The sequence below is a fragment of the Girardinichthys multiradiatus genome, chromosome 6 (assembly GCF_021462225.1).
Source record: "Girardinichthys multiradiatus isolate DD_20200921_A chromosome 6, DD_fGirMul_XY1, whole genome shotgun sequence".
NCBI classification, from domain to species: domain Eukaryota; kingdom Metazoa; phylum Chordata; class Actinopteri; order Cyprinodontiformes; family Goodeidae; genus Girardinichthys; species Girardinichthys multiradiatus.
In genome coordinates, this window is record NC_061799.1 from 31,933,485 (window position 1) to 31,948,551 (window position 15,067).

The 15,067-nt window shown below is 39.1% G+C and overlaps 1 protein-coding gene across 5 annotated transcripts; it reads right to left on the reverse strand.

Annotated features, from left to right (window-relative positions):
* Positions 1-723: 723 nt before the first annotated feature.
* Positions 724-13,593, reverse strand: e2f5 (E2F transcription factor 5). Of its 5 annotated transcripts, XM_047367525.1 has the most exons (9): positions 13,465-13,593; positions 13,240-13,375; positions 11,428-11,537; positions 11,138-11,299; positions 10,598-10,706; positions 10,024-10,354; positions 7,097-7,237; positions 3,710-3,748; positions 724-1,733 (listed from the first exon to the last, which is right to left on the reverse strand). In XM_047367525.1, the coding sequence occupies exons 2-9, from the start codon at positions 13,366-13,368 to the stop codon at positions 1,657-1,659; spliced, it is 1,098 nt and encodes a 365-aa protein (XP_047223481.1). In that variant the 5' UTR covers positions 13,369-13,375; positions 13,465-13,593; the 3' UTR covers positions 724-1,656. The 5 variants fall into 5 exon arrangements, 4 of the variants coding, with proteins under 4 accessions (XP_047223481.1, XP_047223480.1, XP_047223482.1 ...); XM_047367524.1 differs by having other exon boundaries at positions 13,240-13,551; XM_047367526.1 differs by having other exon boundaries at positions 10,024-10,339; positions 13,240-13,548.
* Positions 13,594-15,067: the final 1,474 nt, after the last annotated feature.

Below are 15,067 nucleotides of genomic sequence, written 5' to 3' on the forward strand. Positions count from 1 at the left end.
TCTGTGGGATATTGTGAAGAGAACGTTGAGAGACTCAAGACCCAACACTCTGGATGAGCTAAAGGCCGCTATCGAAGCATCCTGGGCCTCCATAAGACCTCAGCAGTGCCACAGGCTGATTGCCTCCATGCCACGCCGCATTGAAGCAGTCATTTCTGCCAAAGGATTCCCGACCAAGTATTGAGTGCATAACTGTACATGATTATTTGAAGGTTGATGTTTTTTGTATTAAAAACACTTTTCTTTTATTGGTCGGATGAAATATGCTAATTTTGTGAGATAGGAATTGTGGGTTTTCATGAGCTGTATGCCAAAATCATCCATATTAAGACAATAAAAGACCTGAAATATTTCAGTTAGTGTGCAATGAATCTAAAATATATGAATGTTAAATTTTCATCATGACATTATGGAAAATAATTAACTTTATCACAATATGCTAATATTTTGAGAAGGACCTGTATGAAGCTACAGCAAACATGAACAAGTTTGAAGTCATTTTTTCAAGTCCCACTTAACTGGGACTTGAGTCATTTACTGAAACTTAAAACGATCTATGTAACAGGTTACGTTTAGTTCTCAAACACTAAAGTCATTAATAAAGTCAAAACTGAAATTTCATTTTCCACTGATTCTAGAGCAAATTTGCCACTGATACAGCAAGGCAACCAGTCCCACCACCACACCATTTGTCTAAGCTGTGGGGAAAGGACATACATAAACTCCAGGCAGGAAATAAACCACTTTATTTAAAAACAAAAATGACAGTATGTGCAACAAAAACCTGACTTCTTTTAATTAGAAAACATAAATACACAGAAATCATCATTCAGGGCTTTGAATACTCAGTTTAGAAAAATTGCAAACCCATTTATTTAAATTAAGACATTTAACTTAGTTTCGATTACAAAATGCCAGAACAAATAACCTGTTATTGCTTAAATTAAGTATAAAATGCAGGTATTTAAATATACAGCTGTGATTATATAAAAACTGGCAGTGTCACTAATTTAGAAAACTCTCTGGCTTTCTTAGTAACAAAAAGTAGCCAAAAACATTTTTTTTCTCTAAATACAAAATGTATCTGAAACAGAACTTTGAAACAACTTATGATTCTCATGAAAAAAGAAACCGTCTTAAATTCACAACATGAATTCAACCTTGGTTGAAATAAAAAAATAAAAAAAACTGAACCTGAAATGAATCATTACAAATTATAGTAAGAAAATAAAAACAGCAAAAGCCAAAACACTGTCAAAGTCTAACAGAGTAACAACTGTGTTAAAGCCTGCGGTGTTCTACAGGACGTGGAAAAACACAATGAGGCAAAAATGAAGCTGTAGGATTAATCTTACTTTACTTCTACTAAGACAATCATCTGTCTGGAGTTTTGGATTTACCCAGAGAAAAAAGGTCTCAGTAAGGCATAACGTGGTTTCCTAAAAAGAAAATATATATATCTGAAGAAGAATGCATTCAGGTGCAATGCTTCATTGGCAAAAGGCCAGTGTAGTGTGTCTCTAGTGCACAGCTGTGCTGATTAAGGCCACAATGGTAATATAAAGTACTGAGTGTGCAGAACACAGGAAATTTCTTGGAGGTGTATGTGAAGAGGGCAACAGAGCAAAGGGCAGGAAGCACAGCCACTATTTGTGATCAGTAATTGAGGATCTGCACATCAAACAGGTCACACACTCCTGCACCATCATCCAGATTGAAGCTGTAGTCCATATCTGTATGTGGAGGAAAAGAGAATCTGAGACAATCTAATTTCACTACAAATTCATACATTACATATTTTTAGCCTTCAGGAAAAGATCCAGGAAAAAAAAAAAATGTTGATGCCGTTTTCACATCTGCGCTGCAGACCTGCAGTTTTCTTAATATCTTCCAGAAGAGTGACGTGTTTCAAAATGCTCAAACATCCCTTCCTCTGTAGGACTCATTTTAGATTTCTAGAAAACATTTTCCAGCTACACTCTAGGTAGAAACCAGCAGAAAATGATCCAGAAGTCATGTTTAAATGTTGCTGAGAATGTTTGAATAAGGGCGCTGGAATAAGTTGCTGCTTTGTTCTGCTTGTTTCTTTGCTGGATCTCCTCAGATACATGTGGCATTGATAACAACACAATCATTAAGAAAGATCATCCATTTTATTCGACAGATTCTCCCACCACATGCAGCCTGTTAAAGTTCAGGCTGTGAGAGTGCATCTCTGGCACCAAGTCCCTTCCTTTTAAGTGAAATACAGTCATGGTTAAAAGAAAGTGCACCTTTAATTCTAGACCATATATATAGAAATCGGTGTTAATCAAGTTCTTAAAGTATTTAAATTTAAACATATAAATGCACGCAGAGTCCGACATGTCATTAGCTTAATTTATTGTTGATCAGAGCCAGTGTTGCAATAATTATGCAAGTTTAGCTGAAGGCATAGCAGAAACACAAAAGGTTTTTTGTTGTTCTCTTACTGTTACACAAGGTACCTTCCTTTTAAAACATGACTGCATGTGGACAAGTCCAGACCAACCCGTTTTTCTTAAAACCTGTACTGAAAACAGAGAGAAACCGTTAAAGACGGCATAACGAGGAGGATGAAGTGGTGACAGATTGCTTTATACATAAGACCAAAGGAAAAACTGGCTGACCTTCTACACGCTGATATATTTCATCTGTTTATATCTGTTAGGTTTAATATCCTGACGTACAGCTAATGAAACCTCAAAATTCAGTTTCTTGGGAAACTAAAGATTTTAATGTGTGTCACTGACACTCAAAGAGGACAGTAAGCCACAAAAGATTGTTGCTAAAGCAGATAGCTGTTCATTAAGTGCTGCATCAAACCATTCTCAGATAGTCGAATGAAAGAAAAAAAAACTATTAGAAAACACTGATCTGCGGAGCCATGTAATCTGCTCGTTTTGGTCCACTGTCTGGTCCAAAGTCAGCAGGACAGCCGTCTACCAGCATATTTTAAAGCACTCCATGTTTCCCTCTGCTAAATAGCTATAGAGAAGCTAGTTATATTCTCAAGCAGGACATGGCGCCTATCCACACTGCCAAAAACACCAATATCTGGTTCAATGATCATGGTATCACCAAGCTTGATTGTCCAGCAGACTTATCAGACGTTGAGAAACAGAACTTTGGATTTTCCTCTGCTCTGAGCCATAATCAATAAAACAGAAATAAACCTCTGTTACTCTGTGGTTAAGAATCTATACAACATGCGTTTAAATTTTTGAACTGTATTAGTTAAGTAAAACGCATAAATATCTAATAATATTTGAATTTACTGAGATGTAAATGCATTATTGAGGCTGAGAATAATAAAAAGATGTTGAGCAGGTGTGAGTACAGCAACGCTTTCAGTTTCCTATGACAGCGAATCAGTGTAAGCCAAGAAGCTTTTCATCATGACCAAGACATCTCTGCCAATAACACTGGAAATGTGGAGATCAAACTCCTGCGATCTAATCAGTGTGTAATAAAAATGGATAAAAAGAAACAACTTAATTTTCCCCAAAAGTAGGTCAAAGAAAATGCAGTTGGGCATTTAAATCGGGCCACCTGCTAAGCAGCTACATTTTTTATTGTTTGACAGTTACTTCTATAAGTGTGTTCTCCACAAATCCAACATCTTTGTCCTTGTATTTACATTTAACAAGAGAACTTGAGAATTTTGTGATGCAGGTGTTATGATCCTCACCATTAGCAGACATTAGCTCATCAATAAGGTCAACAGCTCCTATGAGAGAATTAAAAAAGGTGTTTAAGTTAAACAGTCTTAACTGATTAGGTAAATTCAGCCCACAGTTACAAGCTCAGTCGAACAGGTTCTAATACTAATGCAAGAGTTCCAAGTCCCCAACTTCTTTGTAACTCATATTGTGTTTCGATGTTGAGGTATGAAAAAGTACCACTTGTTTTATTAAAACACAACTAAACAAATTTACACCAATTTATTCAATTCTACAGGGTTCTCTTAAAAAGAAGACATTTGTAGTGATCTGGATCAAAAATGACCAGCAGAAGATACTGGTTCTGAGTACTGGAATGCATTGACCTGCATCTGTTAAAAGCTTGTGTTGCTGTGTGGATCAAATATAGCTCAACTGGCCCCAGCCACACACCATATTATTTTCCACCCATCCGTCCCCCTTCCCTTATCCAACATCGGGTCGCTAGAATACTGGGTCCAAGTGGGACACCAAGACACTTCTCTCCGCAGCAACACATTCCAGCCCCTTCTAGGGCAGGGCTCTGCAACCAGAGGCTGCGGCTGCAAACTTTGGCTAATAAATGTGGCTAAAATTAAATATAGATATATTAGCAAAATGCAGGTTTTAGCAGTTTTTTCATGGAATATTTTCACAACAGAATTACACTAAAATTAACATCAATATTTTTTTGATTTATTTTTCTTGTCACGGAGTTGGCAATTATGTGCTTTTTTTTAAACAGCATTATTTTAGTTTTATTTTTTTTTAAGTGGCAGGAGATCGGCCCTCGAGGACTGGAGTTTGACACCGATGCTCTAAAGGGAGTTACCCAGGAAGCACTCTGATCAGAACACCTCAGCTGACTCTTTCAATGCAAAAGAACAGCAGCTTTATTCAGAGTTCCTCACCTCAGGTTTGTGTCTAAGTCTAGTCATCCTCAAGATGAAGCTGATATCAGTTGCTAGTTCCTTAAGTTCTGATCCATATCTCATGATCATAGGTGAGAGGTTGATCCTATCATCACTTGTAAACAAGATACCAACTCCTTGTTAGGAGACTGACCCAACCCACATGGAGCAATCCAACTCTTCCTGTTGAGAACCATGAACTCAGACTCAAGAGGAGCCAACTCTCACCCTGGTATCAGATTGCTCCAGTGCAAGATGAAGTCATGGCCTGAAGATGCCAACAGAACATAATCGCCCTCTTAAAAGGGTCCCATAGCAAACACCCTCCTCTCAAAAGACAACCCATTTAGCTCCTGCCCATCCTTTTCAGTGTTCAATTTATGGTTTAATTTTTATTGTTCATTAGCCAACAATGACTAAAATAAAAGTTGGTTTTTTTTCCTAACAATCTACTTGGGTCAGAATGTACATATTACACAACAGTCATGTGTTAATAATGTTAAGTTACAAAAGTACTTACAGGGGTTGGATAATGAAACTGAAACATCTGTCATTTTAGTGTGGGAGGTTTCATGGCTAAATTGGACCAGCCTGGTAGTCGGTGCTAACCCGGATTGTATCCAAAAAACATAAAACCACGGCTGCCCAAATCACGGCAGAATTAAATGTGCACCTCAACTCTCCTGTTTTCACCAGAACTGTCCGTCGGGAGCTCCACAGGGTCAATATACACGGCCGGGCTGCTATAGCCAAACCTTTGGTCACTCATGCCAATGCCAAACATTGGTTTCAATGGTGCAAGGAGCGTAAATCTTGGGCTGTGGACAATGTGAAACATGTATTGTTCTCTGATGAGTCCACCTTTACTGTTTTCCCCACATCCGGTAGAGTTACGGTGTGGAGAAGCCCCAAAGAAGCGTACCACCCAGACTGTTGCATGCCCAGAGTGAAGCATGGGGGTGGATCAGTGATGGTTTGGGCTGCCATATCATGGCATTCCCTTGACCCAATACTTGTGCTAGATGGGCGCGTCACTGCCAAGGACTACCGAACCATTCTTGAGGACCATGTGCATCCAATGGTTTAAACATTGTATCCTGAAGGTGGTGCCGTGTATCAGGATGACAATGCACCAATACACACAGCAAGACTGGTGAAAGATTGGTTTGATGAACATTAAAGTGAAGTCGAACATCTCCCATGGCCTGCACAGTCACCAGATCTAAATATTATTGAGCCACTTTGGGGTGTTTTGGAGGAGCAAGTCAGGAAACGTTTTCCTCCACCAGTATCACGTAGTGACCTGACCACTATCCTGCAAGAAGAATGGCTTAAAATCCCTCTGACCACTGTGCAGGACTTGTATATGTCATTCCCAAGATGAATTGACGCTGTATTGGCCGCAAAAGGAGGCCCTACACCATACTAATAAATTATTGTGGTCTAAAACCAGGTGTTTCAGTTTCATTGTCCAACCCCTGTACATGTTAGTCAATTATCTCTGATATATATTACAGATTTTCTTCATTCTAGAAACATATTGAGGGAATTTGCACAGGTTTTTAAAAAAAATGAAAATTAGTGGTATATATTGTAAGGGAAAGGGTCAATCAGGCAAAATATATATGGATATGAATACAGACTTAGGCCGTTACCATGGCAACGCTTTTTTGTGAAAATGGAAGTGTAGTTGTGTTTTTACTGTTCATTTACTCGACACGACAAAGGCACCGTTTTCTCTGAAAATGGCGCAATTTGACAACGGCTTCCAGAGCGTGGCGGTTTGAAAACGTCCAGGTCTCTGTTGTCATGTAGACGGGAAAAATTGAATCTTTCTGAAGGGGAAGCTCTGGCTTATTGTACAGTACGACTGAAACCAGTAGAGATTAATGAGCAAACAGCATAACGGCTGCCGTCCAGTTTAAAACCCACAGAAGACAAAAATATCAACAATGGTGGATTGCAGAGTACTTACTTGTGCTGACTCTTTCGAATCTAACGAAGGTTCTCCAACAAATTGTCTCATTGTCTCAATGTTTTGCAAGCAGAGAATGCTTGAACATGTTGAATTTCAACGAACATACCGCCAACTAGTGGCGTGGTGGGTCTACCATTGCCATGTGAACGGAGACTAATTAAAACGTTGTCATGTAGATTTTTTAACTGAAACACAATCCCATTTCCAATGGATCGTTGTCATGTAAACAGGACCCAGGTTTACTATGAGATGAAAACAAATGGGCGATAACCACTGTTTTTATGAGTATTTTGTGCTGAGTTACATTGTGGGTAAAACTTTACCCTACAACACTAAAGATAGGAGAAGGTTTCTAATGCATTAGAAGGGGTAATGTTAGAGGGTGGTCAAAATTTTATTGATGATCACTGTAAACTCTTTAAGCAAGCAAACATTCAACCACCTATGATCTTCTTTCTGCATGTGGCGCCACGTTTTCTGAGCCTCACCCTCTCTGTCATCCCTCATGCTGTCCCCGCCTGTGCTGAGCCTCAGCAGGCTGCTAACATCCAGAACAGACTGGAACTCTGGGTCCTCCAGGTCTATTTGTTGCTGCTCCAACATTACTGCTGCTTCCTCACTGTGACTCTCTGCAGAAACCAGGAGAGAAGAAGCAGGGATACTGTTAGGAAATTCACTTCCTATTGCTTTTAAAACTTTTCTCCCACTCTCATGTCCTTCTGAAAACTAATTTACAGCCAGCTGTTAGTTTACTTAAATAAATATATACAATATGTTAATATTCAAGCAATTTCAACAACCAGCATCTCAGAAAGGGAACTGTCTCACACAAGCTGCAGTTAGGCAACAAGGTGCTGGAAACAATGACTAACGGTAAGAAAACAAAACTAAATGTCTGTTCCTGCTAATTCCTCATTTATTCCAGTAAAAAAAGGTCTGCCTCAGTTTCGCTTTGACAAAGCCATCAGCTATACTTGCGTAATTATTGCAACACTTGCTATGATAAACAATCGGCCATTAAGTCACTGTGGAAATTGCTTACACAGTAAAAAACAAAAAAATCTCATGAACAGTAAATCCAACAATTATTAAATATTTCAATAAATGTAAGTAACTTTCTACCTAATGAATTACCTTTGATCACTGCTGCGAAGAAGAACATTAAAAACAAGACTTAATTGAAAAGGCAAAATTTTAACTTCTATGGGTGATTTTCTTTGTATTGCAAAGTGTTGCTTTAAAGATTATTATTATGAACATTTACATCATTCGCTTCAGATATATAGGCTGGGTTCTGTATCATTTCATGCAGAAATCTACCCTCTGATTTAAGTGCAACATTCTGCATATCAGACACAGTGAGTGCAAACATCAGCTAGCAAATGTGACTACAGTAAAAAGCAGCTGCAGTTATGCAAACCCTTTAAAAGAATCTTAATAAAGATCCTCGTTTTATGGTTCGGCTCTCTGTGTTGAATTCATTTAACTTGTTCAAACAACATATTACTGACTCACAGAGCACATTCGTTTTAGTGTCAAGACACGTCGCACATTACGTTTCCTGTTCTGGCATGTTTAAAAAGCCCAGACATCGGATATTCCTGAGACATGAGCCCCTTTCAGATCAGATTCAGGGATAATTATACAACCACAAATCCCACTTTATAGAACAGTTTTATCATTCACATCATACAAGTCAGGCGAGACCACAGGACCGTATGCGCTTTCAGAACATGCAACTGGGAATGCAGAACCAAATGGGCGTGGCATATAACTCAGCAGCACCTCCCTTGATCTTCCATTTTAATCACTTTACAACCATAAACTTAAATGTATTTTATCAGGATTTTATGTCACAGACCAACACATGAAAAACATTACATGGTTTTTCCATTTTTTAACAAAAGAAAATATTAGGTGTTGTGTGCATCTATATTTAGACCCTCTGAGTTAATACTTTACAGAACCACCTTTGAGTTCATGACCTCTGCACAAGTAACTCAAACTCAGCCAGATTGGATGGAGAGCATCCGTAACCAACAATTTAAGTCTCACCACAGTTTTTCCAATTGTACATAGGTCTGGACTTTGATTGGACCACTCAAACACATATGCTTTGACCTCAGGGACTTGAAAAAGGTCAACAAGTTAATAAGGAACGCTGGCTCTGTTCTGGGGACTCATCTGGAAACTCTAGAGACTATTGTACAGATCTGCTGTAAAAGAGACCACTACAAGAGATCCTTCCTGCCTACAGCCATCAGCATCTACAACGGCTCTTTGAAGAAACCCTCATAATGAGCTACAACAACATTTAATTTCCCTTTGGGATTAATAAAGTATTTTGGAATTGAATTCAATCTAAACCAACCATTCTGTTGTAGCTCTCTCTGTCTGTATGCTTAGGGTCAACCATACAGCTGGAAGATGGAGCTCTGCCTCATTCCAACAGTTTTCTACCAGTATTTCCATATATTTAGCTCCAACTATGTTCCGGCAGGTCTTACAAACTCTGCTGAAAAAAAAAAATACATCCACAGCATGTACATTCAGTGTGTTGTACAGTAATAGTATTAAGACACACATAACTTTTTGGATGGAAAAGGTGAAGTTTGGTCTAATCAGAGCACCTTCTTCCACATTTTGGTAGGTCTCCAACATATTGTGCAGAAAACTGACTTTTTATGGCTTCTTTTGCCTGTAATGGCTTTATTCTGGCCAGTTTTCCATGAAGGCCAGATTTGTGAAGTGTGCGACTAATAGTTCTCTTGTCATCAGATTATCTCCCTCAACTATGGATCTCTGGAGCTCCTCCTGAATTACCATGGGCCTCTGATTAGCCCAGCCTTTTAGTTCAGGTGGATGATCAGGGTTAAGGTAGGTTTGCACTTGCCATACTTTACATTTTTAGATCTATGAGATTTTCAAAGCTTGGGAATTTCTTTTTGATCACCTTATCCTGCTTTAAACCTCTCAACAGTTTTATCCCTGACCTGTCTGCTGCGTTCCTTCATCTCCATGATGCCCCTAGTCCTTCAATGTTCTCTAACAAACCCCTTCCACTTGATATTTATACACTACTTTGTGTTTGTCAATTATAACAAATCTCAACAAAATGTATTAAAGTGTGTGGTTGTACTGTGAGAAAAAGTGAAAAAGTTCTAGGCACTGTAGGTCGGAGATTAGATAAAAATAGTGGATCACTAATGCTTTCAATTAACTGTACCAGCTGACTGCTTCTTGGGGTGGATCAAAGGGGTAAACACAGACATAGATTAACTTCAAAGTCTCCATTCCATGCCAAATCCTTTCTAGTAATATCAAAAAGCTTGCAGAACTCATGTAGATCATATCCGAAAGATGCTACTCAAGTGGCTAAAGTAAACTAAACTTGAAATGAATCATTAGTCCTCACCCATCTGCAGGCCACCAGGGGTGGATGATGGAGTCAGCTCTTCATCAAGGTCTAGCAGCACCATCTGCTGGTCTGAGGAGATAGAGTCCTGGCTGCAGCAGGTGGTGGAGTTGGATATAGTGGCAGCACAGTTTAGGAGGGGGAACTTCTGCAGGCTGGCTGGTGTACTGGGAGGAGTTGGCATCAGACATATGTCGTCAGTTGGTGGCACAGGAAAGACCACAGGCACCCTGGAGCTGGAATCTCTGTTGATCAGCATCACTTGGATGGGAGCTGAGTGGCTCCGCAGGTTCACTTGGTATTTCTTCTGACCTCCCTGTACAAATGATAACTGTATACAAGCTTATTGCATCAAATCAACATGTTTATATACAAAACAGACCCCATGCCCCAAATTTTTAAGGAGCCCCCATATTTAAGGTGTTCCATAACACCTAACAGCCTGCAATGAAAGGTCTGCCTTAACACCACAGGAAGCTGGAACAAACACTATAAATACTGAGTTTTCTAGTAAATGTTTGTATTAGTGTAGGGAAGAAATGTGATTTCTATTCGAACTGGTAAATCAAACTACCATCTCAGGAAGGGGCACCTCCAGCTGGGTTCCAGAAGGAGCCACAACAGCCAGAAGGGTGTCTCCACTAAAAGAATTGCAGATGTCTTCATGTGTCACAAATTTATAGGTGGAGAGGTGTTAAGGAAAGAGGATTAACTTCAAGAGAAAACAGAGACAATAAACTAGAAAAACAAGGCTGTAGGCATTGTGCAAGTCAGGATTAGCCCGACTGCCATTTCACTGAATGACAATGGTGCTTATTTTCATAATCCATCCTTTATAGCCTTTCGCAGTTCAACAGGCAAACAATGCTGAAAGAATCCAACTGCTTTCTTTCATGCAAGATGAATTAAATCAGCCTTGGAAGAATTCAGAAAGTTTCAAAACTAAGTGAACTTCTTGGAAATAAATTAAATGAGAAGCCTGAGTGATAAATGTAGACAATGGAAAAAAAATGTTAATCTTAATAAGAAAAGGCTAGACTAAAAATGAACAACAATCCTCACATTAATAAATTAAGCGAAAAAAAAAAAAGTAAAACAAGGAGCTAAAGGATATCGATGGATGTCTGGATCATGGTTGAGATGTTTGATGTTCTCCTCCACCCAGGCCTTCTGGTCATCCAGCTCCTTCTCTTGAAACTCGAGCTCAGAGATCTGGGCTTTTAAAACTCTGATCTGCTCCAACATCTCCTGACTTTGGCTCACTCTGTTCTGCCCCCTGATTATATGGAGAGAAAAAAAAACAGGATTATTTAGATCCACTGCTCATCAATATTAGATTAAATATCAAAGATCAAATATTCACCAGCACCTAAAACTTAGGATACTTAGCATATGTTTTCAAACCTCCACTGGATTATGTTCTTGTTTTTCTTCTCGATTAGCCCCACACCTTCGAGGACGTTAGTGATGTCATAAATCCTTCTCTTCTGCTTCACTGCCAAGCTGTCTGCAGCCTGTTGATTCAGACAGACATCCCCAAAGGTCAGTCACAGCGTAAGAGTTATCTAAAGCAACACATAATCTGCCATACACACACAAAATACTGAAATATTGCCAAAAGAAAAAAACTTTAGGCAACTGAAGTAGCACAAATTAAACAAAAGAAAACTGGCATTGTCTTTGTTTTACTAAACCAACAGGGAAGGAGGAAGGAGAAAAATGGTCTAAGAAACTTGCATGGTAAACATTAACCAGGTCTGATGTGCAAGAAAAGAGGGAAAATTCCTTGATTAGTGACAGAAAAAAAAAAAAAAAAAATTTTTTTTTAAATAAATCTTACCCAAAAAACAAAATTCCTGGGCAAAGTCACAATGCACAATACACTACATGGCAGTAGTTTGGGTTTAGTGCCGTTTTAATGAAGGCCATAAAAAACAACAAGGTATATTAAAGAAAACAATGAAAAAAAAAAAAAAAACATTGCATTGAAATTAACACAGACAAAACATATTTCTATTATTAAAAAAAAGCATTTACTCAAATGATGTTCAATGCAAAAACCAAGAATTTATTAAAAAATGTATTAAAAACATTTTCAGACTAACTACACTACACATGATGGTGCACCATACTTTTTACTTCTACTTGAGTAATATTATTTTGAAGTGACACTACTTTCACTTAAGTACAATTTCTGACTACTCTACCCACCTCTAGTAACTTCACTGAATGATGAACACACCAAAAATGCCCCAAACATATACACACATCTGTGGCTGATGAGACACCTGGTTGGTAAACAAGCTTCATAGTTCTAATGTTATTTTCCACCTACTGAGCCCATTGTGCCAGTTGGAGGTCAAGCGAATATACAGTAAACAGCAGATATTGGCACTGGAAGTACTTTCAACTGTTCTAACATGTATAAATTACCTAATGTAAGTATTGATTTCAAACGGTTTTATGATGTGGGTAACTGAGATTTGGAAATGTGTTTCTTCTTCCCAAATTTGTTATTTAAATTAAAATCAGCCTACAGTACTACTAGTACTCACTAGTGAGTACTAGTAGTACTTGGTAAACAAACAAAAAAAAGTTGCCTTTAAACCAATTGGTTTTTTTTTAATCATAACTGAGTAATTTTTATACAATACATGTATTGAAGTAGGGCAACTGCTGAGTAAAACTTTTGGCTACCCTACCCACCTCTAGTAAGGGATCTATAGACGTTTTACTAAAGTAAAATAAATTAACATTCAACTATCTACTAAATCATTCATATGCACCTGTAGAGATCGTTTTGCTTTTTTTCCCAACAAAAACAAACATCTAAACTCTGCCTTTTTAAAACTGTCAGACTCTCTCACATACATTCATAGGAATTCACATCCCAGTGCTAAAAGACATGATAATGAACCTGTGAAAATGAGATCTGTTTGGCGCCTTCACCATACTACAAGAAGTCGTTTTGCTTACAATTTGTTTGCGAAGGTGTCTGAGAAATCTCAAGTTTCATTAGTTTTTTTTTTGTCGGACTCACGATGGGCTAAACCTGCTAGTGCACCTGTTCCATACGTCAATACACCTGACGGCTTGTGAGTGACATCCCTTTGTTAAAACTAGCAGCACAAACTGGGGGACAGCGCAGAACCAATAAACATTTCCCCCAATATACACCCATAAAACAGAAGAGGGTCTTCTCTCAGTTTCACTGACCACTTTTAAGTCAAGTACGCCATCCTTAGCTTCTTGTAGAAGACTGACAAACTTCATCGTGAGGAGCCCCAAACTTTTTTCATGGCGACTCGGGGTCGAGCGTACAGTCGCCGTCCTTTCAAACTCCATCTTCTCTCTAGAAAATGAAGCGCTCACTTCTTTTTAGTCAACTGCGTTTAACTACAGGTAACGATCATTTCTCTCAACTGATAACACATCTGTTACCTTAACAGGGCCAGTATATACAGCCAGTGGTCTTTTTAAATGAACGGACGTTACGTTAGCTTACGGTTGCCACGGCAACTCTTGTGCAGTTCGTGCTTTCTCCTCTTAGACTCCGCCTCAATAAGGAGCGACATGACGTCACAAAAAATAAAATTAACAGTTGAACTAAAATGATCAAGTATTGCTGAAAATAAATTATATACGTCATCAAAGTGAGCATATTAAAAACAATCATCTAAATAAAGCATTAATGTTCGTACATTTATGTAAACATTTCCGTTTTTAACTCATCACAACAGCTTTGCGTTAACCAACGTACTGGTCCTTCTCAAAATATTAGCATATTGTGATAAAGTTCATTATTTTCCATAATGTCATGATGAAAATTTAACATTCATATATTTTAGATTCATTGCACACTAACTGAAATATTTCAGGTCTTTTATTGTCTTAATACGGATGATTTTGGCATACAGCTCATGAAAACCCAAAATTCCTATCTCACAAAATTAGCATATTTCATCCAACCAATAAAAGAAAAGTGTTTTTAATACAAAAAACGTCAACCTTCAAATAATCATGTACAGTTATGCACTCAATACTTGGTTGGGAATCCTTTTGCAGAAATGACTGCTTCAATGCGGCGTGGCATGGAGGCAATCAGCCTGTGGCACTGCTGAGGTCTTATGGAGGCCCAGGATGCTTCGATAGCGGCCTTTAGCTCATCCGGAGTGTTGGGTCTTGAGTCTCTCAACGTTCTCTTCACAATATCCCACAGATTCTCTATGGGGTTCAGGTAAGGAGAGTTGGCAGGCCAATTGAGCACAGTGATACCATGGTCAGTAAACCATTTACCAGTGGTTTTGGCACTGTGAGCAGGTGCCAGGTCGTGCTGAAAAATGAAATCTTCATCTCCATAAAGCTTTTCAGCAGATGGAAGCATGAAGTGCTCCAAAATCTCCTGATAGCTAGCGGCATTGACCCTGCCCTTGATAAAACACAGTGGACCAACACCAGCAGCTGACACAACACCCCAGACCATCACTGACTGTGGGTACTTGACACTGGACTTCTGGCATTTTGGCATTTCCTTCTCCCCAGTCTTCCTCCAGACTCTGGCACCTTGATTTCCGAATGACATGCAGAATTTGCTTTCATCCGAAAAAAGTATTTTGGACCACTGAGCAACAGTCCAGTGCTGCTTCTCTGTAGGCCAGGTCTGGGGAATGCGGCACCTGTAGCCCCATTTCCTGCACACGCCTGTGCACGGTGGCTCTGGATGTTTCTAACCCAGACTCAGTCCACTGCTTCCGCAGGTCCCCCAAGGTCTGGAATCGGCCCTTCTCCACAATCTTCCTCATGGTCCGGTCACCTCTTCTCGTTGTGCAGCGTTTTCTGCCACACTTTTTCCTTCCCACAGACTTCCCACTGAGGTGCCTTGATACAGCACTCTGGGAACAGCCTATTAGTTCAGAAATTTCTTTCTGTGTCTTACCCTCTTGCTTGAGGGTGTCAATAGTGGCCTTCTGGACAGCAGTCAGGTCGGCAGTCTTACCCATGATTGGGGTTTTGAGTGATGAACCAGGCTGGGAGTTTTAAAGGC

Excerpts from the sequence above, each read along its gene's own strand:
- e2f5 (XM_047367525.1), bottom strand. The coding sequence starts at position 13,368 with ATGGAGTTTGAAAGGACGGCGACTGTACGCTCGACCCCGAGTCGCCAT. Across the intron at positions 10,355-10,597 it reads AGGTGCCCCTTCCTGAGATG|TTATCATTTGTACAGGGAGG; the intron begins GTAGTTTGATTT and ends GCTTGTATACAG. Across the intron at positions 1,734-3,709 it reads TGAGCTAATGTCTGCTAATG|ATATGGACTACAGCTTCAAT; the intron begins GTGAGGATCATA and ends CTCCACATACAG.